Source organism: Rhinatrema bivittatum, chromosome 6 (genome assembly GCF_901001135.1).
Source record: "Rhinatrema bivittatum chromosome 6, aRhiBiv1.1, whole genome shotgun sequence".
Classification (NCBI taxonomy): domain Eukaryota; kingdom Metazoa; phylum Chordata; class Amphibia; order Gymnophiona; family Rhinatrematidae; genus Rhinatrema; species Rhinatrema bivittatum.
The window spans coordinates 71,101,262-71,127,005 of record NC_042620.1 but is presented as its reverse complement, the minus strand read 5'-3'; the positions used below and the strand labels follow the sequence as shown (position 1 = coordinate 71,127,005).

The following is a 25,744-nucleotide window of genomic DNA, read 5'->3' as shown; positions in this document are numbered from 1 at the left end:
CAAGAGAAATTAAAGATGAACTCCTGCCACATGATCCTCCCCTTCATTCAACCAGGGGATTGGATGTGTGCCCTAGATCTGAAGGACACGCATACTTATTCCCATTCATCCATTTCACAGGAAGTTACTCCTATTTATGATGAAAAATGTGCATTACCAGTGCAAGGTGCTTCTTTTTGGCCTTTCAGCAGCCTCAAGGATGTTCAGAAAGTGCCTGGTGGTGTAGTGGCACAATGTTGACTAGGTGTCTGCATATTCCCTTATCTGAATAATTGGCTCATGACTGGCCCAACCCCATCCTTCTGGCTTTTTCAGTCCCTGGGATTTTTGATCACCTTCACCACACCAAGTTGAGCTTTACCCCAGTTGAGAGGATTCAATTCATAAGTGCTTGGATGGACTCTGTGCAGACACGAGCATTCCTTCCAGAGCTGAATGCCACAGTGCTATTGAAGAGCCTCCTTCAAAGGGACTGGACTCCATCAAGAATGGTTCTGAACATCCTTAGTCTCATGGTGGTTGCAGTGCATGTAGATCCCTTAACTTGGTTATACATGACGTACCTTCAGTGGACTTCAGAAGCCACTTCAGAGCCAGTGGGACCAGCTAGGTCAACCATTGTCCCATCTGGTATCAGTAATTGGCAGAATGAAAACTTCCTCATGGTGTTGGTTTTAACTGACAGTCCTGAGTGTGTGTTGTCTCCTGCGAAGTCTGCTTCCTGCTACTATTACTACTACTTAACATTTCTGTGGCACTACATGACACGTGCAGTGCTGTACAGACACCACAAAATACACAGTCCCCACCTCCTCAGATGATTCTATCCATCAGTGCCTCCACCAGAGGATGGGGGGCTTATACTGGCACAGCATGAATACAAGAGTATGGTCCTTGTCCAAGAGGCGCCTACAGATCAGCTTACAAGAGCTGCATGACATTTGCTATGGCATGGAAGTTTTCACTCACCTGTCGGGAAATAGAATCTTAATCCAGCCAGACGATCAGGTGGCGATGTTTTCTATAAACAAGCAAGAATGCACAGGTTTGTACATTTTCTGTCAGGAAGCAAGCTGAACATGGTTATGGGCTTTCTGTTGTAGGGCCTATCTTCTAGGAATACAGAGCACACTAAAGACTATCTCAGTAGAGTTCTACTATTGCACAGGTAGTCCTTAGATCAGGGAATAGCAGACAATTTATTTAATCTTTAGGAGTAGCAAATGTTACAGCTATTTGTTTTGGAAAGCAACTGAAAATTCAAAGTTCTGCTCCATGCTTCCAAGCAGGTGCATTTCTGCTCAGGATGCTTTTCGGCTAAGTTGACACATCAGCCTACTGTATGTGTATCCACAGATTTATGAATAGCAAGGACAGTACAAAAGGTCCCCAGGGACCAGATATTATCCTCATTGCTTCAGTTTGGCCATGGCTAGTCTGGTTTCTATATCTCGTCTAGTTGTCAGTTCAATCTCCATTTCCGTTGGGAGCATCTCAGACTCTCATTAGGCAGGAGCAGGATAAGGATACAGACTTTGCCACCCAAATCTATCCTACCTGACCTTCACAGCATAGATATTGAGCATGCAGTAGTTTCTGCTCCTCCCAAAGTGGTGGAAGCTATACTAATATTGGCCAGGAAGCCTTCAATTAGGAAGTCCTGCAATTTTAAGTGGAAGAAGTTTGCATCCTGATGCCAATCCAGCTGTGTGAATTCTTTTTACTTTAGCCCTAAGGATTTGTTCCAGTACATATTCTGCCTTTCTTCTTTGGGTCTTAGTACCTCTTCATTGAAAGCTTACCTTAGTGCCATTACAATCTGTCACCAATACGTGGAAAGAGCTTCCATCTCTAGTCATTCTTTGGGCTCCAAGTTTATGAAAGCATTCTGGCACTCCAAACCTCCAGTGCTTTAAGACCTTTAATACAGCGCTACTCTTAATACAGTTCATGAAGCTACTCTTTGAAACCCTGGAGTCGGCGAGTTTGAAGTTTATTACTTGGAAAGTTGTGTTCCTCCTGTTTTTGAAGTCAGTGAATTGCAGGCACTAGTCTCATATTCACCATACCTTCAGTTCTTCCACAACAGAGTAGTTCTGCATACTCACGCTACTAAAAGTGATGTTGGCTTTCCCCATTAACCAAACTATCATGCAGTCAACATCTTTTCCAAGACTACATATGCATAAAGGAGAAAAAGCCCTTCATTCTTTGGATTGAAAGAAGGCTCTAGTGTATTATTTAAGAAGGATTCAAGCTCATTGTCAAGCTTTTCAAATGTTTGTTGATCCCAATAGATTGGGAGTGGCAGTAGCCAAGAGAATTCTGGCCAGTATGCTAGTGCACTGTTCTGTCAAGGCTCATTAGGTGAGAGCCATGATGGCTTCAGTGACTCACCTTAAGGCAGCTTCCATTGAGGACATTTTGCAAATGTGTGGCTTGATCATCTGTGTACACTTTGATGTTCCATTACTGTCTGGACATCATTTCAAGAAGTGACAATAGCTTTGAGCAAGTTCACCCAGTAATTGACTCTCCACTGGGAGGGGTCCGGGTTGCAACCCTCAGCTTGGGACTCCCAGCATGTCATGACTGATTCAGCCCTGCTTGTCAACAGAGAAAGCAAGTTAGTTTATCTGTATATAGGGTTCTCCATAGACAGCAAGATGAATTAACCATGCTTGTTACCCACCTGCCGCCCTGGAGAGTCGACTACATAGTTAAAGCATAAGCTCTGCAAAAGACTGAGGGATTCATGAGGTGGCATGCATATAGGAACCACCACACTTGGGTCCACTCAGTGTCATAAGATGACATCACCCACAAGTCATGGCTAATTCATCCTGCTGTCTCTGGAGAATCCTGTTGACAAGTAAATGAAACCATGGCAAAAAAATGCAAGTTTTAGAGTACAGCTGAGCTTGAGAAAACACAGCTTCTCTGCAGCTGCTGTGCCTATCTTGGATTTTCTCACATTTTGGGCTCTCAGATCCTCAGGTCCCAAGCTCTTCTCTTTGGCCTTCAGCAACAGTGTATGGTTAGGGGTGAGATCCTTTGACCAAATGCAGCAGCTAATTATTTTTATTCTAGCCCTTCAGGTTTTCATCTCCACATGTTGTGGGTCTCTTTGGCCCTATGAAGGTACTGATTTTATGCTACTTAGTTGGGAGAACAGTAAGAAACACCATCACTGCAGTCACATCAGGTCAGGAAGTTACAATGTAGTTGCTGTTCACAAAATTCTCCTCCCCCCACCAGTCCTCCACAAGTTGCCACAATTCCTAAGTGGGAGGGTGGAAGGACAGATCCCACAGAAGGATGACACATGACCTAAAAACTTTGTAGCTGCATTGAGTACCAGGAGGCTGGAGACTGGCTCAGGATCTCCAAAGATAGCTTTTATTGTGCGTGGTATGACCGATCAGAATATGAAAGGAAGGATTGTGTGACAGAACCCAACCATGCCCCCTCAACCCACCAATCTCCCAGCTGGTACTGAAGCTAGATAATAACCACCGCTATTACTAGCAACGGTAACATGGAATAGACTTAGTTTTTGGGTACTTGCCAGATTCTTATGGCCTGGATTGGCCACTGTTAGAGAGAGGATGCTGGGCTTGATGGACCCTTGGTCTGACCCAGTATGGCATGTTCTTATGTATGTCTGTTTCCCCAGAGGGTGGTTCTGGGGAAGCAGGATTAGGTAGTACTTAGGGCAGTAGAGAGTTTTATTACAAAAGTCATTTTGGCCTTTATTTTAAATTGGGGAAATTGGTCTTCTGAAGCTGTTTCTGTAGCTGAAATTAGAAATAGAAAGGAACTTACATTCTCATTTTGAAGTTCATAAACAGAACCATCCTGTTCTGCAAGTCTTGAGTTACTTGTGTTCTATAATACAAATAAGAAAAGCAAACCTGCTTCCAAGTCTTCCATCATTAGATTAAAAAAATTTCTTGGATGCCTATAAAGGGGCTGGAACTGCTCCTGCTCCTTTTGTAAAACACTTGGGTGTTACAATTGACTCTGAACTGAACTGGAATAAACATATTGCAACCAAATTAAAAGATGGTTATTTTAAGTTACTAACTCTCCGGAAACTAAAACCACTGTTAGAACCTAATGACTTCAGATCAGTTCTCCAGGTGCTGATATTTGTAAATATCGACTATTGCAACACTCTTCTATTAGGCGTACCACTTAATTCCATCCAACCACTTCAAATCTTGCAGAATGCTGCTGCCCGTGTCTTAACAGGCATAAAAAAAAATTTGAATATATAACTCCTATACTCATCTCGTTACACTGGTTGCCAATTAACTACCGCATACAGTACAAAACCACTTGTAGCATTCATAATATAATCTATGGCACAAATACAGAATGGCTAAACACATCAGTACGGCTATACGTCCCCCAGAGAAATTTGCGGTCAGCACATAAGGGTCTGTTAACGGTTCCGACAATTAGATCAGCCAGGCTAAATCAAGTTCCTGATTGAGCACTCTCTATAGCAGGCCCAAAACTGTGGAACACCCTACCTGAAGAAATAAGACTACAAGCAGATATTAAAAAATTTAAAGCAGAACTTAAGACCTGGCTGTTTAAATATGCTTCATTGTGTTTCTGCATAAACACCTTTATTTATTTTTACTTTTATTCATTTTACTCCTAACTCATTTATTAATTTACTGATTCTAACAAACTTTAACTATGTATTAAGAGTTTTAAGATGACTCTATTTATGTTTTATTTGTGTCTTTTATTGATCTGTGATTTGATTAATGTATTTTTCCTGCTTTTAACATATTGTACACTGTTATGATGGGTCACCGATATGACGGTATAAAAATAAACCTTAAATCCTATGAGGAAAGGCTGAAGAGGTTAGGGCTGTTCAGCTTGGAGAAGAGACGGCTGAGGGGGGATATGATAGAGGGCTTTAAGATCATGAGAGGTCTTAAATGAGTAGTTGTGAATCGGTTATTTACACTTTCGGATAATAGAAGGACTAGGGGGCACTCCATGAAGTTAGCAAGTAGCACATTTAAGACTAATCAGAGAAAATTCTTTTTTACTCAATGCACAGTTAAGCTCTAGAATTTGTTGCCAGAGGATGTGATTAGTGCAGTTAGTGTAGCTGGGTTTGAAAAAGGTTTGGATAAGTTCTTGGAGGAGAAGTCCATTAATGGCTATTAATCAACTTGACTTAGGGAATGGCCTCTGCTATTACTGGCATCAGTAGCATGGGATCTTCTTAGTGTTTGTGTACTTGCCAGGTACTTGTAGCTTGGTTTGGCCTCTGTTGGAAACAGGATGCTGGGCTTGATGGTCTCTTGGTTTGACCTAGTATGGCAATTTCTTATGTTCTTATGAGGGAATTTGGAAAGGGGCTGAAATTATTACCCTGTTCATTGTAGGTGTAAACAAACAGGAAGGTGCTATTTAAATGTAATATATAGCATAACAAATTTGGCAAATACTTTTGAGGTGAAATGATTTTCAGTAGAATTGAGCATGAATCCGTGGCATGGTTTTAGAAAAATGAATCTTTGTCCTCAAATTTTTGTTTGCAACAAGTTTGTTCACTTATTTTTCACTTTTACATTGCCAAAGGATTGTTTAGTTCAGAGGTTCCCAACTTTTCAGGGAATGTGGACCCCTTTTCAGTCTCAAAATATTTGTGAACCCCCATGCACTTCTCTTTAATTTTTACATGACATAACAAAATAATGATATGCATTCCAGGATCATTCATAATGGATAAAAGTTAATATTAAATAGTGCTTTCTGACCTAAACTGAATACATAGAGATGGAAATGTCTAAAACTATTCAAAAATTACCAAAGCTGTGAACATAAGACTTGCCATACTGGGTCAGACCAAGGGTCCATCAAGCGCAGTATTCTCTTTCGAACAGTGGCCAAGCCAGATCACAAGTACCTAGTAGGATTTCAAGGGATAGATAGATTCCATGCTACTTACCCCAAGAATAAGCAGTGGTTATCTGCACCTCTGCTTGAAAATGGTTTATGGACTTTTCCTCCAGGAACTTGTCCAAACCATTTTTAAACACAGCTATACTAATCGCTTTCACCACATCCTCTGGCAACGAATTCCAGAGCTTAATTATGTATTCAGTAAAAAAAAAAAAATGTTCTCTAATTAGTTTTAAATGTATTATTTATGCCTTGTAATTTCATTGTGTGTCCTGTAGCCTTTGTACTTTTTGAAAGAGTAAACAACTGATTAACATTTACTCATTCCATTCAACTCATTATTTTATAAACCTTACTCCTGGGGGAATTCTGTGCATAAAAATAAATTCTCCACACAAAACTTTTAAGTTCTATGCACAAGAATTTAAAATTCTGCAAAATTCTGCATACTTTCTATTAGTTAAAACAACGCAATACACATCACAGTCTTTAAGTAATTAATTTAAAATGTAATACAGAAAAGATATTAGTCAAAGATGCAGAGTTTTAAATATTTTGAGAGAATTAGCTATTTGAAATTGCCCTCATAATTGAAGGTTGAAGTCCACAGTGGCCTCCACGTCCCACGCAAGCTACAATGGGGAAAAGGAAGCAAATTCAAAAAGTTCTAAGTTGGCAACTCAGTGTGACCTGGCAGAAAATCAGCATCGGTACCTGCAGACCTGCAATCCGATTTTCAAAGGGAAACTGCCAACAGCAGGGGAAAAACCTGTATTTTTGTAGCTATGTTCTTTGCATCTGTTTTGAAGCAGGTGCAGAGTTACATGCATGGAAGTGTGCATAAGGGTTTCTAAATTAAATCCCTGCATATACTTTCCCTCCCCCAACCTGCTTCTCCTCAGGTAAAAGTATGCATAATCACAGCACAGGTACAGTTGTGCTCATAAGTTTACAACCCCAGGTAGAAAGCTGAAATCCAGAACCTCCAGGGTAGCATTCTCTGAAATGCTTCTTGTTCCATGTGCAGGTCCCTAGAGGCAGGCAGAGCTCTAGAGTCTCAATGAGAGGATGAGACATAGAAACATAGAAACATAGAAATGACGGCAGAAGAAGACCAAATGGCCCATCCAGTCTGCCCAGCAAGCTTCACACATTTTTTCTCTCATACTTATCTATTTCTCTTAGCTCTTGGTTCTATTTCCCTTCCTCCCCCACCATTAATGTAGAGAGCAGTGATGGAGCTGCATCCAAGTGAAATATCTAGCTTGATTAGTTAGGGGTAGTAGGGGTAGTAACCGCCGCAATAAGCAAGCTACACCCATGCTCATTTGTTTTTTCCCAGACTATGTTATACAGCCCTTATTGGTTGTTTTTCTTCTCCCCTGCCGTTGAAGCAGAGAGCTATGCTGGATATGCATCGAAAGTGAAGTATCAGGCACATTTGGTTTGGGGTAGTAACCGCCGTAACAAGCCAACTACTCCCCGCTTTGTGAGTGCGAACCCTATTTTTTCCTTCTCCCCTGCCGTTGAAGCGGAGAGCTCTGCTGGATGTGTGAAGTATCAGTTTTTCTTCTCCCCTGCCGTTGAAGGAGAGAACTATGCTGGATATGCATTGAAAGTGAAGTATCAGGCTTATTTGGTTTGGGGTAGTAACCGCCGTAACCAGCCAGCTACTCCCGTCTTTGTGAGTGCAAATCCTTTTTTCCACATTTCCTCTTGCTGTTGAAGCTTAGAGCGATGTTGGAGTCACAGTAACATGTGTATGTTTATTGAATAAAGGTATTGTCTCCAGGCAGTAGCCATCATTCTGGTGAGTCACCCACACTTCATTGGCGGCCTCTTGACTTTATGGATCCACAGTGTTTATCCCACGCCCCTTTGAAGCAGTGGCATAGCCAGAATTGATTTTTTGGGTGGGCACAAGGTTAACATGGGTTGGCTGTAGGCATGCAGGTCTACTAGTTGTTTTTTTACTGATAAATAATGCCAAATTATGCAGCATAGCATTCACATCTACGCCTAAGTATGAGGTTTACTTAATGAGACAAACATAATTCACGGTGATTTGTGGTACTTTAGCCTTCTTATTATTACGATTTTATACACGGCTCCTACCTGTCCATAAATTTTGAGAGAGCAGTTGTGTTGCTTATATTTAAATTGCTAACATCTCAAAATATAGATATATATTTTTACTTTGTTGTCTGATCTTTGTATTTTCTAATCAGTTGGTCCTGGTCTTTTTCCCATTTTCCCTTATAGCTCATTCCTAATTCCTTTTCAGTGTCTTTCTTCTATTACTGTCTTCTTCCCTTCCACACACACACACACACACGCTTTCCTCTCACAGACTCCCTCTCACACACTCAAGCTGTCACTCTCATATGCTCTCCCCCCCCCCCCCCACAAGCTCACATTCAAGTTCTCACTTTCTCACCCTCCCAGGCTTATATTCTTATGCACACACAGACGCACATCCAGGCACCCATTCTCACCCACACACATAAACCCAGACTCCTATTCTCACCCACAAACCCATGCTCCAGTCTCACCCACACATATTCAAGCTCCCATTCTCATCCATACATATACACATTTAAGGTACTATTCTCACCCACACATACACACATTCAACCACCCATATTCAAGCTTCCATTCTCACCCACCCACACAAACCCAGGCTCTCATTCTCACCCATATATACACACATTCAAGCTCCCATTCTCACCCACCCACAAACCCAGGCTCCCATTCTCAACCACACATACACACATTCGCGCTCCCATTCACCCACATATTCAAGCTTCCATTCTCACCCACATACACACCCAGGCTCCAGTTTTCACCCACACACACTCCCATTCTCATCCACACATACACATTCAAGCACGTGCACAGCTTCCGCTTTCTCCCCCAGAGCAGGAAGATCAGCTGCCTCTCCTGCTGCCACTCGCCCTCCTGCTATCTTCGGGCGTCGGGCCGTACTGCCCACCGAACTTCCTGTCGGGGGCGGGGAGCGGAAGCGCAGCGCACAACGTCCGCTTCCTCCCTCCCCCCCCAAGCAGGAAGATCGGCGGGCAGTACGGCCCGACGCCCGAAGGATAGCAGGAGGCCGGTGGCAGGCAGGAGAGGCAGCTGATCTTCCTGCTTTGGGGGAGAAAGCGGAAGCTGTGCGCGCGCTTCCGCTCCCCCAAACAGGAAGTTCGGCGGGCCCGGTTTTTTTGGGTCCGAAGATAGCAGGAGAACGGGTGGCAGCAGGAGAGGCAGCTGATCTTCCTGCATTGGGGGGAGGAAGCGGAAGCTGCGCGGCGGCGGCTTCCGCTCCCCCCCCCGACCCGGAAGACCGGTTGGCCATACGGCCGCAGCAGCGGCTTCCCCATGTGTGCCGTGATGGGCGCGCGAGGCGTGGGTTCTCTTGTTCGCTGTCGCGGGGATGGGATCCCGCGACAGCCTTGCAGTTCCGGTGCCAGTTGGGTGGGCCTGGGTCTAAGTTGGGTGGGCACCTGCCCACCCAGGCCCACCCGTGGCTACGCCACTGCTTTGAAGTGCAAGGAAAAGGGATTCAGTTTTGTAAGGAGCTAGGGAACTTTTAGGGGAAGGGGAGACTTTTCTGAAGGGATGGGCTCCACCTTAACCAGGGTGGAACCAGGCTGCTGGCGCTAACCTTTAAAAAGGAGAGAGAGCAGCTTTGAAACCAAATCAAAGGGGAAAGCAGACAGTCACTCGGCAGTGTATGGTTCAGAAGGAGGTATCTATTGAAGCATTAGAGTTAGGGCATCCCAACAGAGGTTCCAATAATAAGAAAAGTAGTCTGTGTCTATAATTAGATTCACCTGAGCTAAAAGATTCCAATTTATCCCTATCAATTGAAAAACAGAATGTTAATACAAACAAAAAACACACTTTGAAATGTTTGTATGCTAATGCCAGAAGTTTAAAAAGTAAAATGGGAAAATTAGAATATATAGCACTGAATAATGACAGACTTAATTGACACCTCAGAGACATGGTGGAAAGAGGATAACCAATGGAATAGTGCTGTACATACAAATTATATCACAATGACAGAGAGGAGCAACTTGATGGCAGGGAGGTGCTTTATGTCCAGGATGGCATAGAGTCGTCTCAACAGGATGAAGATCCTGCAAGAAACTAAGGGCCGGATTTTAAATGCCCTGCGCGCGTAAATCCGGCCGGATTTACACATGCAGGGCCCTCGCGCACAGGCGCACCTATTTGCATAGGCCACCGGCGCGCGCGTAAGTCCCGGGGCTTCGTAAAGGGGCGTGTTGGGGGCGTTACCTAAATGACGTTGTGGGGGGCATGACGCGGCGTTGCAGGGGCGGGCCCGGGGCGTGGCGCCGGCCCGGGGCATGGTCGAGGCCTCCAGACCAGCCCCCGGGTTGGGTGATGGCGCACCAGCAGCCCGCTGGCGCGCGCAGATTTATATCTGCATTCAGCAGGCGTAAATCTGCCAACAAGGTAAGGGGGGGGGTTAGATAGGGCCGGGGGGGGTTAGGTAGGGGAAGGTGAGGGGAGGTGGGGGGAGGGCGAAGAAAAGTTCCCTCTGAGGGCCGCTCCGATTTCGGAGCGGGCCTCGGAGGGAACAGGCAGCACGCGCTGGGCTCGGCGCGCACAGGTTGCACAAATGTGCACCCCCCTTGCGCGCGCCAACCCCGGATTTTATAAGATACGCGCGTATCTTATAAAATCCAGCGTACTTTTGTTCGCGCCTGGTGCGCGAACAAAAGTACACGCTCGCGCAAAATTATAAAATCTACCCCTAAATGCACAATTAAATCTTTATGTGTAGAAATCCCTTGTGTGTTGGGGAAGAGTATAGTGGCCAAAATGATGAGACTGACAGTGACATGCTAAGAGAAATTAGGGAAGCTAACCAAATTGTTAGTGCAGTCGCCTTAATCGGGTTGTCTCACTCTTTATCCTTTTTTCCCTTCTCTTTCCTCTCATACTGTCAACCCCAGTTCAGTTTCCTCTTCCTGTCATTTTACTCACTTTTTTGGTGCAGCTCTCCTCTCTATCAGGCCAGTGACATCGCAGGAAATGCTTCTTACTGCTGTGATTACCCTGCTTTTCTCAGTGTACAGCAGAGGCTGCTGAATGTTCTGAGAACCGCATTCTGCCCCTCTCTTCCCCCCTCCCCACCCCCCCCCACCCCACCTTGCTCACAACGCGGCTGTGGGGTTTATGACTCTTCTGTTCCCTACTTCCCCTGAACATGTGACAGGGCAGTTTGAGGCTGTTACTGGGTTAAAATAGCCCTTGGTTGCTCTTCCTCCTGGTCTGCAGCAACATTAAGTGAAGTTTCTGGGGTAGCATTAGGCCTCACTCTCACTCTTCTGGCCTGTGGCAGCAGCTCAACTAATCACAGATATCAGCAACCCAGTTTAATTGCATTCCTTCTGGCGCACCCTCTGGGATGGTCTTGCGGACCCTCTTGAGGTCTACAGGCCCTAGGTTGGAAACCACTGATATAGTTCATGTTCCATAATGTGCCATACTACCTTTAAAGCGAAACTCAAGACTTGGCTCTTCCTGCAAGCATTCCCTGAGAGCTAAGAACTAGAAGATTTAAAAAAACCCTGTCCTTTGGTTTTAATGTATGGTTTCTCTGCCTTTATTTAATCTAGTCTATTAATAGCCTTATTTATTTACTTAAAGTTGAGCTTAGTTTTTGGTTTTTACCTATTTATTTAGATCTAGTGTTTTTTTTACTTGTTTCAAGTCTTGTTCAATGTAAACTGTTCCATGTAAACTGTTCTATGTAAACTGCCCCCGGCAGTAGTTCTTCTGTTAACTGTGAACCGGAATGATATGTATTGTATACAGGAACTCCCGGTATATAAAAACTATAAATAAATAAAATAAATAAAATAATCATGTCAAATGTTTACAGCTCTTCTGCATTTCCTTTGTATAGGTCTGTCCGTACTTGAAGTCTGTTTAATAATAGCCATGAAACACTTGCATGACATCTACGAAGGCGAGCCTTTTAATTTCCAGATGGTTCAGAATGGTAAGGATACGTTTTTCTTTTTTTTTGTTATGAATTTTGTTTTGCCAGTCAATTAAATGTGTATTCTTCTGAGAAACAAAATAAAATGAGTGTTTTCTGTTGATGCAGAGTTTCAGAAGTTCATTCAGAGGAAGGCCCATTCTGTGTATAATTTTGAGAAACCCGTAATCATGAAGGTAGGGCTCTGTATATTACTATTTCTTTCCTATAGAAGTGACTCTCTGTATAAGGGACAGTACTTAAATTTAACTGGAAAGAATTGGGAAATTATTTTCCTCCAAATATAGAAATGATAGAATGTAAGATATTTGTGCTATATAGACTAAACAAATAATAATCCCCAATTACGATGATACTCCTTGTATCTACATTATAATTCTAGTAATCAGATTAACCTTGGTTAAAAAAAAAAAAAAAAAGGATTCTTTGCAGATTGTCATATGTTATTGAACTAGCATAACATTTATCTAAAGTGAGTGATGTACATGAGCTTTCAGCTTTTATGAACATGATGGGGCATCCTCCCCAGGCAAGATGTTACCACTAATGAGGTCTAGCCCATCCTAATCTTTTGTGGTGAGAGTCTGCTTTTTGTAGGAAGACCATGGTGATGCGGGTCGGTGGTATAAAGGACACATCACTTTCATAGTCACCTTCCCACTTTTGAACAACTTCTGAGGGTATCCCTATGATATAATGAATGGGCCTTGAAAAGAGTTGCAATTTAATTTGAAGAGTTGAAATCTATTGCTGTGGTTTATTCTACTGGTATTACCGTAAATGTTAAATAATGTTTTGTTCTTGTTTCCTTCTTAGCTACTGCCATGCATTCCACTATAAAGGACATTTTTCTTTTGAGTCGAGGTGTATCAATGCTTTATATTAGGTGAGGGAGAGGTAGAACTAGGGGCCAGCCGCTAAGTGCAGCACTGACCATGCTGTATCCTTTCTTCAGATGTAACTCATCTAAAGAACATCTCGAAAGTTTATGTACATCAGCTTTGGCTTATTCTTACATAGCTACAATAAAAGTTTAAATAAACAAATAACCTACCGTATTTTTTGCTCCATAAGATGCACCTGACTATAAGACACACCTAGGATTCAGAGGGGGAAAATTTAAAAAAAAAAAAAAAAATTTGTGCTAAACCAGCTCTGTCCCCGGGCGTCTGTGCGTCTTACGGAGCAAATTAGGGGACTGCATAACATATTTTTTTTCTCCGCATTTTGTTTTCGGGTCTGGGGAGGGCCATTTCGGTCCATTCCCCAGATCAGAAAACATTTGTCTTTCTATTTCTGTGAGGAACCCCCCCCCCCCCCCAAAAAAAAACAAAACAACTAACATCCCAACCCTTTAAATTAACTAACAACCCCCCACCCTCCTGATCCCCCCCAAGACCTGCCAAATTAATTAAATACAAACCCCCCCACCTTCCTGACCCCCCCAAGACCTGCCAAAAGTCCCTGGTGGTCCAGTGGGGGTCCAGGAGCGGTCCGGGAGCGATCTCCTGGACTTGGGCCGTCGGCTGCCAGTAATCAAAATGGCGCCGGCAGCCCTTTGCCCTTACTATGTCACTGGGGTCGACCAATGGCAGCGGTAGCCCCTGTGACATAGTAAGGGCAAGGGCCGTCGGCTGCCAGTAATCAAATTGGTGCCAACGGCCCCTTTGCCCTTACTATGTCACAGGGGCTACCGCTGCCATTGGTCGACCCCAGTGACATAGTAAGGGCAAAGGGCCGCCGGCGCCATTTTGATTACTGGCAGCCGACGGCCCAAGTCCAGGAGATCGCTCCCGGACCGCTCCTGGACCCCCACTGGACCACCAGGGACTTTTGGCAGGTCTTAGGGGAGACAGGAGGGTGGGGGGGGGTTGTTAGATTTTTAATTTTTTTTTTATATTCGCTCCATAAGACGCACAGACATTTCTCCCCCCCCCCCCCCCCCCCACACTTTTGGGGGAAAAAAGTGCGTCTTATGGAGCGAAAAATACGGTATATTAAAAGGATAAAACAGAATTGATCTTGGTGGGCAGCTCAGATTTCGATAGATTTCACAGCTTTGCATCAGAACCTAAGAAATTGCCATACTGGATCAGACCAAGGGTCCATTAAGCCCAGCATCCTTTTTCCAACAGTGGCCAATCCAGGCTACAAGTACCTGGCAAGTACCCCAAAACTAAGTGTATCCCTTGCTGCTGATGCTATTGTGGGCTGTTTTCTAAGTCAACTTGATTAATAGCTGATAATGGACTTCTCCTCCAAGAACTTATCCAAACCTTTTTTAAACCCAGCTACACTAACTGCACTAACCACATACCCTGGCAACAAATTCCAGAGTTTAATTGTGCATTGAGTGAAAAAGAATTTTCTCTGATTAGTTTTAAATGTGCTACATGGTAACTTCATGGAGTGCCCCCTAGTCTTTCTATTATCCGAAAGAGTAAGTAACTGATTCACATTTACCCGTTTTAGACCTCTCATGATTTTCAAGACCTCTATCATATCCCCCCTCAGCCGTCTCTTCTCCAAGCTGAACAGCCCTAACCTTTTTAGTCTTTCCTCATAGGGGAGCAGTTCCATCCCCTTTATCATTTTGGTCGCCCTTCTCTGTACCTTCTCCATCGCAGTTATATCTTTCTTGTCAAGTGGTTTTTCCATTTTGTTTAGTAACTTTTGTTTTAATCCCCCATTTTATCCACTTTGATTCTCTCTCACTTCCCCAGACAGCATTCCTGGGTGACAGTACCATTGCTGGTTATGAGGACTGAAAGGAAACTGCTGAGATTTAGTCTCATTACTGCTGTTGTCTGTCAGCAGTCTTCCCTTTCTGGGCTTGAGCATATCACCTCTGTTGTGTGTTCAAGTCCTGCTGACCTGTCTGCATATCTGGGAACTTTTGAGTTCTGCTCATCCTGAGATTAGCACGAGTGTGTCGTGGCATGGGGTGACACTTTGCAGACTTGGTTTCTCCATCTTAGGGAACTGCATTCTTCTTAATATTCTCTGTTAGATAAAATAGTTTCCAACATTTGAAGTTTCTAGCTCGATTTTCTTGCTTGGCATCTTTTTTCTCATTCCATAACCCTGTCTCTTCCGTTTTGTTTTTTTTTTGTTTTGTTTTATGTCTCTCTGTCTTCACTCTTTCTTTTCTATTTCTTTTCTATCTTTTAGCATTCTTTCTCCTGTGTTATCCACATTCCTCATCCCCTTCTGCATTATCTCTTTGGATTCCCCCGTCCTTGGTCCTCTCTCTTCGCTCTCTCTTTCCCCACTTTTGCTTCCTCCTTGCTTGCCTCTTTTCACATCTTTATTCTTACCCCCCATCCAAACTCTTGATCTCCCCTCACATATACACATACACTCTTGCCCCTCAGCAACCCATCCTTTGCTCTTTCCTCTCATTGCCCACATACTCTCACTCTCTTCTCTCCTCTCCTGTGCCCCTTTGGTCAATGCTGTGAGGGCTGACACAGCAGGAAGGGGGACCTTTCGGCAAATGTGCTTCCTAACAGAATACAGTGGATGTTTCCCCTCTTCTTGTAGCTGATTGGCTCTGGCAGCAGAATGAATCAATCAGAGGCAAGAGTCGGCAAGCAGCTGCAGGCTGAGAGAAGCTTCTTCCCTGGCACCTGCCTGCCTCGGCTGCCATTGTAGTGCTTACCCTTTCTTCATCATACAAAAAGACAATCACACTGGAGGAAAGAAGGATTATTTTTAAGACCTAGCAATCCTGGGAGTTCTACCGGCGACATGGAGAATTCCCAGTTATGCCTGTCAGAGTTGGATCTCTAGTATCCTGTGCTATAATGCAGGGGTAGGAAAACCTTTCTGTACTGGGACTACATTACAAGTTATTAACCACAATAAGGGCAGGGGGCCCTCCCCTTTGGAGCTCCTCAGCACGCCATTCAAACCCCCAGTACTTGCATATATTTCAGTATCCAACAGGCTTAAAAACATATGGTATCTAATTATGGTATATGGTATCTAATTATCTAATAACATTATAATACCACCTGTTTAGCTAGACTACATTAGGCACCGTACCTTTTAATTATGTTATTAACCCCATATATCTTAATCCAAGTTAATTCGACCTGTTCATTGTAAGACATTTACTTGTCATTGTTATTGTTGAGAATGTAAACCGAATTGATCAATAATTCTGTTATTGGAAAGTCGGTATAGAAAAATGCTAAATAAATAAATAAATAAATATGGCTTGCCATACTGGGTCAGACCAAGGGTCCATCAAGCCCAGTATCCTGTTTCCAACAGTGGCCAAGTCAGATTACAAGTACCTGGCAGGATTCCAAGGGGTAGATAGATTCCTCGATTTCTACAACTCTACCTTAATAATTTATGGACCTTTTCTCCGGGAACTTGTCCAAATCGTTTTCACACATAGCTATAATAATAACTTTCACCACATCCTCTGGCAATGAATTCTGATTATGTGTTGATTAAAAAAATATTTTCTCTTATTAGTTTTAAATGTATAACCCAGTAATTTCATTGTGTGTTCCCTGGTCTTTGTACTTTAGAGTAAGCAACTGATTAATGTTTACTCATTCCATTCCACTCATTTTATAGATCTCTACCATATCTTCCCTCAGCCGTCTGTTCTCCAAGCTGAAGAGTCCTAACCTCTTTAGCCTTTCTTTATAAAGGAATTGTTCCATCCTCTTTATCTTCTTGATCCCACTTCCCTGTACCTTTTCTAACTCTGCTATATCTTTCGTGAGATGTGGTGACCAAAACTGAACACAATACTCAAGATGTGATAGCAGCATAGAGCAATACAGAGGCATTGTGATATTCTGTTTTATTCTCCATTCCTTTCCTAATAATCCCTAGCATTCTATTTGGTTTGTTGGCTGCTGCTGCACACTGAGAAGATTTCAATGTATTTTCAATGATGACACTTAGATCTTTTTTCTGAGTGGTGACTCCTAATGTGGAACCTTGCATTTTGTAGTAGTAATTTGTGTTACTCTTCCCTAAGTGCAACACTTTGCACTTGTCCATATTAAATTTCCTTTGCCATTTGCATGCCCAGTCTCCCAGTTTTGCAATTCCTCTTGCAATTTCTCGCAATCTTCTTGCGATTTCACAACTTTGAATATTTTTGTGTCATCAGCAAATGTGATCACTTCACGTTTTGTTCCCATTTCCAGGTCGTTTATAAATATATTAAAAAACATTGATCCCAGAACAGATCACTGTTTTCACTCCACTATTCACCTTTTTCCATTTAGAAAATTTACCATTCCCTGTATGTACCCGGATCAGTCCAGACCGTGGGTTGAGCCTCCTGTCCAGCAGATGGAGACAGACCAAAACTGAAAGGGTATCCTATATCAGGACAGAGCCTACCCTGCAGCCCTTCAGTATTTGTCTGTCTCCATCAGATGCAGGCAGCTCACCCTGCGGTTCCCTGGTTTCTTCCTTAGCCCTTGCTTGTGGGGCTATTCTTATTCTAATTCTGTCAGGATCAAGGAAGTATTATTGTTTCTTGAAATTAAGTTTAAGTTTAAAAAAAAAAGTTGGACTCTGGTTTGTTTTGGTTTTTTTTCACAGGAAACAGTTCTGTCTCCTCGCTCTTGGGGAGCCTAGGGGGGCTTGGTCCCTTGTTTAATAGAGCCTAGGCTCTCTATTCCCAATGTACCTCAGCTGTGGGGCGATACTGGTGATCCAGTCATGCCCCCTATACAGCTGTCTCTCTCCCGGGACGTTTTCTTCCCCGGCGCTGCCTGCAGGATGATTCATTCCCCTGCACTACTCAGCTAAACAAACAAAAAAAAAAAGTTCAAGCCGATCGGGTTACCTGGCAGCTGTAATTGAGAGACAGGAGCGAGCAGAGTTCAGTCTCTGCTCTCGCTCCTTTCAGGCACGGCAGCTCAGCTGATTTTACTTTTTTTTTTCTCCCCTCTCTTCCTCGCGGTCTCCTTCATGCCGCGTTCTAACTCGTGCCTAGCCTGAGGAGAGCCTTCGATCCGGCTCTCACGTGAAGGGCTGTGTTTGGGGTGCCTGCCGGGGGGGAGACCCCCTCCTCGGCAGCGAATAGATCAGTACCCCGGGGCAGGTCTACCAAACGCATGGCCAGGCTGTTCCCGGGTCGGCAAACTGCTGGAATGGCGGCCATCTTGGGGTTATCGGCAGCTCCTGTGACTGGGCTGATTTTTCTGTTTCACCCCCTGATTTGAGCCCTGTGCAGTCTCCTGATGCAGGTCCTGAATCCCCCCCCCCCCCCACTCCTCCCCAATCCCCCCGGGAAGTCCAGACCTCGTTTCTCTTCTGAATTTTTGCTTCTTATGCACAAATCTTACTTAGCAAGCTTACAAGAGGAGGTAGACATCCCCCCCCCCCCCCCCAAACTCCCTCGGATGCCTTCCCAGTCCTCTCCCATGGCTTCAGATGCGCAGGGTCTATCAGGGTCCCAGGAGCCCCCCTCCCTCCGGATCCTCCCGTTCCTTTGGTGGATCCGGATCCAGATGCAGATTTGACAGGGACATCCCCCCCCCCCCCCCTCACACGAGTTCTTTGCCTATTTCAAAGGGAGGAACTGGATCCGCTTATTCCTTTCATCATTCAGGAGCTGGGAATTGAGTCCTTCCGTGAATGCGCTCACAGCCGCAATGCCCACTTGCATGGACCCGGTCCTGGCGGGACTCAGGGCTATTCCTCGCACTTTCCCCTTCCATCCCATGCACAAGCTGATGCTCCTCCGGGAATGGGAAGCTCCCGAGTTGGGGCTTCGAGTGGGGAGGGCTATGGACAAGCTCTATTCTCTCCCTGAGGAGTGCCTGGACCATGCTAAAAATCTCTAAGGTGGATTCTTCGATGTCGGCGGTCACTAAGCACACCACCATCCCGGTAGTGGGTGCTACAGCCCTGAAGGATGTTCAAGACCGCAAGCTCAAATTCTCTCTCAAGCACATCTTCGAATTCCTGGCCTTGGGAGTTCAGGCGTCAGTCTGCAGCAGTCTCATGCAGCAGGCAAGCCTAAGGTGGGTTCAACAATTGCTCAGCACCCAGGACCTCCCATCTGCAGAGGCAGAGCAGGTTGGAAGGCGCTATAGCGTATGGGGCGGATGCCCTTTACAACTTGTTCCGCATCCAGGCGAAAGCAATGGCCTCGGCGGTCTCGGCCAGACGACTCCTCTGGCTCCGGAATTGGCCGGCTGATTCCTCTTCCAAGACGCAGTTGGACACACTTCCTTTTAAGGGTAAGTTGCTTTTTGGCGAGGACCTGGAGCAGATTAGTAAGTCCTTAGGTGAGAACAAGGTTCATAAACTTCCTAGGGACAGCCCGAAACAGTCAAGAGCTTTCTTCCCTACATGTACTCACTTCCGGGGTCGGCGGAGATATAATGCTCGGGCCAGAGGGTCTTTCTCTAGGGGAAACTCCTCCAGGTCTCCGTCCTTTCGAGGCCGCCGCGCCTTCCGAGATGGCATCCCACAGCGACCTGCCTCCCAATGAGATTCGGCTGGCCCATTCCTCCGTTCCAAACTTAGGTGATCGTCTGTCTCTCTTCCTCGAGGAATGGGCCAAAATCACGTCAGATCAGTAGGTCCTCGAGATAATCGAGAGAGGCTACACTTTAGAATTTGCTCGAGACCTACCGCATCTGCACATAGTCTCCCATGCGGACCTCGGAAGTGGACTGCCATAATCCCAGACTCTATCCAGACTGCGGGGGCTGGGGGCCATAGTCCCAGTCCCCACGGAGGAACGAGGCGCCGGCCAGTATTCCATTTATTTCATGGTACCGAAAGGATGGTTCTCGCCGCCCCATTTTAGACCTCAGAGTGACCCTGAGGGCGGTCATAGCGGCTGTTCACCCCGGAGAATTTCTGGCCTCCCTGGACTTGACTGAGGCCTACTTATACATCTCAATCCGGGCAGAGCATCAGATGTATCTCCGTTTTGAGATCTTGGGCCAGCACTTTCAGTTCCAGGCTCTGCCCTTCGGTCTCGCCACAGTTCCACATACATTTACCAAGGTCGTGGTGGTGGTGGCGGCCACTCTCAGACGGGAAGGAGTCCTGGTCCATCCTTAACTGGACGATTGGCTGGTGCGGGCCAAGTCGGACACTCTATGCCAGCTGGCAGTCGACAGAGTCCTAGCTCTACTCACTTCGCTGTTGTGGATAATCAACTTTCCCAAGAGCAATCTGTGGCCCTCCCAGGTCTTGGAATTCCTGGGGGCTCATTTCTATACCCGAGTCGGCAAGGTATTCCTTCCGGACGTTCGAGCGCTCAAGCTGATGGACCAGGTCCGGAATCTCCTTTTCATGCCTCTTCCTACAGCGTGGGATTACCTCCAAGTTCTAGGGTCCATGGCTTCCACTATCGACCTGGTCCCCTGGGCCTTTGCGCATATGCGTCCATTACAGAAAGCTTTGCTATCCCGCTGGAATCCGGTCTCGTAACAGTTTCAGATGACTCTCCCGCTCTCCAACTCTACCATCAGCGACATACAGTGGTGGCTATTGCTCAAGCACCTTCTGAAAGGCATGTCCCTCCAGACTCCGCAGTGGATTGTAGTAACGATGGATGCCAGCCTCTCCATGTGGGGAGCAGTCTGTCAGTCTCAATCTCATCAGGGAAAGTGGTCCCCAGTCCAATCCCACTGGCACATCAATTGCCTGGAGGCACGAGTGGTCCGTCTGGCTCTCCAAGCCTTCTTCCAGCTGATTCGCCACAGGGCGGTGCGCATGCTCTCTGACAACTCCACCACAGTGGCTTATATGAATCGACAGGGGGGCACCAAGAGTCGCCTCGTGGCCCTAGAAGCCAGCAAGCTCTTTGCCTGGGCGGAGTGCCACCTGGAGCGCCTGGCTGCTTCTCACATAGCGGGCAAGGAGAATGTGCAACAGGATTTCCTGAGTCGACAGCGTCTCGATCCGGGCGAGTGGGAGTTGTCCGATGGAGCTGATTGTCAGCAGGTGGGGCCCTCCTCACCTGGACCTGATGGCAATCTTGGGCAGTGCCAAGGCTCCCAGGTTCTTCAGCCGCTGGAGGGAGCACTGCTCAAAAGGAGTAGATGCTCTAGTCCTTCCTTGGCCCCATGACGTCCTTCTCTACATGTTCCCTCCTTGGCCCCTAGTGGGAAAGGTCCTCAGAAGAGTAGAACTTCACAGGGGGCCGTTCATCCTCGTAGTTCCCGAATGACCCTGCAGACTGTGGTTTGCGGATCTGGTAAATCTGCCGATGGACAGCTCTTTTCGTCTTGGTCACCTTCTGCACCTGCTCCGGCAGGATCCTGTATTTTTCGACCAGGCGGATCGCTTCTGTTTAGCGGCTTGGCTTTTCAATGGCGGAGATTAAGACGGAAGGGATACTGCGCGCCTCAAGACTTCTACCTCGCTCGCCAATGTCCGTGTTTGGAAGGTTTTTGAAAATATCTGTGCAGCATCGGATGTCTCGACTCGTTCTGCTCCGTTTCTATGATTCTTTCCTTCCTCCAGAAGGGCCTTTCCAAGAGTCTCTCTCTCAGCTCATTGCATGTTCAAGTGTCCGCTCTCAGCTCCCTTTTAGGTAATGTTGATGGTCATTCCGTGGCGTCACACCCGGATGTTGTCCGTTTTCTCAAGGTTGTCAAGCACTTGAAGCCGCCCATTCGGGCCTTTTGTCCTTCGTGGAGTCTTAATTTAGTCCTTCGGGCTTTCTGTGAGGCTCCCTTCGAACCTCTTCGTTGGGCTACCCTTAAGGACCTGACGCTCAAGACTGTTTTCCTGGTTTCTATCTGCTCCGCCAGACGAGTGTCGGAGATCCAAGCGTTGTCCTGTCGGGAGCCCTTTTTGCGGTTCTCTGATTCTGGTGTTTCCATCAAAACTGTACCCTCCTTCTTGCTGAAGGTTGTTTTTTCCTTTCATGTCAATCAGTCGGTGGAGCTTCCCGCGTTCTCCCCTGAGGATATAGCGAGTTCCGTCAGGAGTGATCTTCGCCGCCTTGATGTAAAGCTCTTCCTCTTGCGTTACCTCCAGGTCACAAATGAGTTTCGGGTCTCCAACCACTTCTTTGTCCTGTAGAGTGGTCCGAATAGGGGCAAACAGGCTTCTAAGGCTACGATCGCTCGGTGGTTGAAGGAGGCGATCTCGTCGGCCTATATCTGCCAAGGCCAGACGGTCCCGGAGGGCCTAAAGGCTCATTCCTTGCGTTCTCAGGCTACTTCTTGGGCTGAGAGTCAATCTGTTTCTCCACAGGAAATCTGCAGGGCCGCTGTGTTGAAATCCCTGCATACATTTACTCGACATTACCGCAAGGATGTCCAGGCGCCTGTTTTTGGTTCCTTCAGTCGTTGGGTGCTTTGAGCGGGACTGTCTCGGTCCCACCCTGTTTAGGGAAGCTTTGGTACATCCCACAGTCTGGACTGATCCAGGTACGTACAGGGAAAGGAAAATTAGTTCTTACCTGTTAGTTTTCGTTCCTGTAGTACCACGAATCAGTCCAGACACCCTTCCCTATTCTTCCTGCTGTCCGCTTGAAGCTTCCTCCCTCTTTTTGCAGGATGCAGCATGTGGTTCGTCCGTGATTCTAATTAGAGGCACCGGAAGCATCTCTTTGACAATGGACGTTCAGACAAGAGCGCTCTTCTACAGGGTCCATTCATTGTTCACAATTAAAGTTTCTGAGTTCTCTTGTTACTTGCTTGATCCATTACGGTTTATCTTTATACTTTTCTGCTTTGACAATGGTTATACTGAAGGGCTGCATGGTAGGCTCTGTCCTGATATAGGATACACTTTCAGTTTTGGTCTGTCTCCATCTGCTGGACAGGAGGCTCAACCCACGGTCTGGACTGATCCGTAGTACTACAGGAACGAAAATTAACAGGTAAGAATTAATTTTCCTTTTAGCCCTTCTCTCTGTTTTGTATCTTTTAACCAGATGGCAATCCACAATAGGACACTGCCACCTATCCCATTACTTTCTAATTTCCTAATAACTCTCTCAAGAAATTTTGTCAAATGCTTTCTGGAAATCCAGATACACTATATCAACTGGCTCACCTTTATCCATATGTTTATTTATGATCTCAAAAAATATAGCAAATTTGTGAGGCAAGACTTCCCTTGGCTAAATCCATGTTGGCTTTGTCCCATTAAGCTATGCTTTCCTAGCGTGTAGCCAGATGGACTCAGGACCAGTGGGTATTGTGCTCTTCTGCTAGCAGATGGGAGACAGAGTCAGATTTGAAAGCTGATGTCACTCTAGATATACCCCTGCAGTAACCTCAGCTCTTCAGTATCTCTCCGTCTCCTAGCAGATGCGGACACTATCCCACACACTAGAATAGTGTTAAGAATTACAGCAAAGAAGAAACAAAATTTACCTAAAAGAAGATTGAGCCCCGCTCTCCTGTAGTGATACCTAAGGGTCCCTCCCCCAGGCGAGAATTCCTGAGGGTGATCTCTGATATCCCTCAGAGGTGTGCCTTGGTCCGGTAGCCGGTTTCCGGCGTGGACTTTAGCCCGCAGTGTGGCTGAAAGGCAGCGGGTGCAGAAACGAGCATGGTGGTGAAGGTAATTCCTTCTCCCCCCGCAGCTGGAGACCGTCCGGCACAAGATCGGTAAGCGCCAAGACCAGGTAAGAAAAAATCTTTAAATTCAGGTCTCCGGTCTCCAGAGCTTGGATTGCTGTACCAAATTCTTCTCCAGTGAGGTTAAAAAGGGAGCACCGATTGGGTTGAGCAGCCTTGATTGGGCTAGGCCCCGATATGGTGCAAGGGTCCACACACATGGAGACCCTCGGTGGGGGGGAGGGAGGGCGCCATCTTATGCGCGGGGGTCGTCGGCGCCATCTTCCCTTCTCGAGCGGTGGTACGTGCGGGGCAGGCCAGGCGGCCGATGTGTCTAACTTGCGCGCGTCCAATTCAGACGTGTGCACAGCGGCGCGCACAACTGAGCTCACCCTTGCGCATAACTACACGCACAGCTGCGTTTGCAACTACATGCGTGCAAATACATAGAGACAATGGCACCGGTGCCTAAGAAGGCCGGAAAGCACTCTTTACACAGCCTGCCACATAAGAGCCGCGCAGCCTGAATTGAAGTCCTGTCTGTGTCAACACTGCGAAGAAGCCCAGGGAGAACCAAAGCCTGGTCCCTTACTGTCGGGAGATGGTTCTGGAACTACTGACGATAGCTCCCCGGATTTATGCATCTCCGAGATGGCTTCCCCACAGGAGGGGCACCTCTGGGGCCCCTACTCTGACTGCCCTTGGGATTAACATGGACATAAGGTCCTTCTCCTGGTTAGAATTTTTCCAAGGGCTGCAAGCCTTCGTTCAGGCGCAGTCAGCCCCGCCTGTGCCCCAGGCTCAACCCCTGCTGGAAGCACAAGATCCTTCCAGACCGGCTCGGATGCCTCAAGACATGCCTCGCCTAACTAAGAACTTACTTTACAGGGAGCCAGACACCTCATATGATGAGGGTGACACCCTCAAAGAAGGAGAAATCACTCCAGGAATGGAACCATACAGAACCATGCTTCGCTTTTTCCACAAGGATGAATTACCAGTCCTTGTTTTCCAGACTCTGAAGACGCTAGGTATTCCAGGCACAGCCCTATGGCGGAACCAAAGAAGAACCCCATCTTGGTGTCCCTTCATAAGGCCTCATGCTACTTTCCAATGATGAAAGCCATCCAGGAACTGATTGACCTGGAGTGGGATGCCCCATAGGCCAGCTTCAAAGGGGGTCAGGCCTTGGCAGCCCTATACCCTCTAAAACCAGCGACCAAGAAACGCCTGCGTTTCCTGAAAGTGGACGCTATGGTCTGTGCTGTCTCAAAGCGAACAACGATTCCCGTTGAGGAAGGGGCTGCATTGAAGGATACTCAGGACAAACGATTGGAATCCGTCTTTAAGCAGACCTTCGATGCAACAGCAGTGACACTGCAGATTGCTTCCTGCTGCGCACTGGTGGCACGTTCTTGCTTGCTCCTTTCGAGAGAGGCAAATAACTCCAGAACGTATACCGGTGAGATGATGAAACCTGCAGCAGCCTTTCTGATGGACACAAGCTCAAAACCTAGTGTGCACCTCAGCCAGGGGCGTTGCCTCGGCAGTGGCAGCCAGAAGACTCCTATGGCTACGGAATTGGTCTGTGGACGCGACATCCGAAGCGAATCTCACAAGAATGCCCTTTAAAGGATTGCTCTTGTTAGGAAGCGAATTGGAGAAGTTAGCCAGCAAATGGGGCGAATCCCCAGTGCCTTGGCTACCAGAAGATAGGAGTAAAAGATCTCAGTGTGCCTCCCCTCAGAAGAACCAAGGGCAGAGGATCGCAGCGCTTTAGACTCTACAGTAACTCATCCCTCCGATAGGTCCCAGCCCTTTCAGAATCAACAGACCAAGAGGAGAGCAGGCTCCAGCCGTGCTCCACAATGAGAATGGGCCGACCCATTCACAGGAAGAGGAGATAGGGGGTTGACGTGCCCTCTTCTACCAAACATGGGTCGAGATAACGTTAGACAAATGGGTACTAAACATCATTCGAGAAGGTTACTCTCTGGAGTTCTGCAGCATCCCTTGAGACAAAATTATGATGTCACCCTGCCACTCCTGCACCAAGAGACTGGCAGTGGAAGCCACCCTGACAAGACTACTCAGTCTGAAGGCAATAACTCCGGTTCCCACGCCCCAACAAAATATGGGATGCTAGTCCATCTATTTTATCGTTCCTAAGATGGAAGGATCATTCTGGCCCATCTTGGATCTCAAGAATATCAACAGTCATCTGCGGGTACTACACTTCCGC

The 25,744-nt window shown here is 46.3% G+C and overlaps 1 protein-coding gene across 10 annotated transcripts in view; it reads left to right on the top strand.

Moving 5' to 3' along the window:
• Positions 1-25,744, top strand: part of ORC4 (origin recognition complex subunit 4) — a 179,691-nt gene that overhangs the window by 131,246 nt on the left and 22,701 nt on the right. For all 10 annotated transcript variants that reach the window (XM_029605426.1, XM_029605431.1, XM_029605433.1 and 7 more), the window contains 2 exons: positions 11,879-11,974; positions 12,083-12,150. In XM_029605426.1, coding sequence (XP_029461286.1) covers positions 11,879-11,974; positions 12,083-12,150 — 164 coding nt within the window. The remainder of the gene's footprint in view (positions 1-11,878; positions 11,975-12,082; positions 12,151-25,744) is intronic.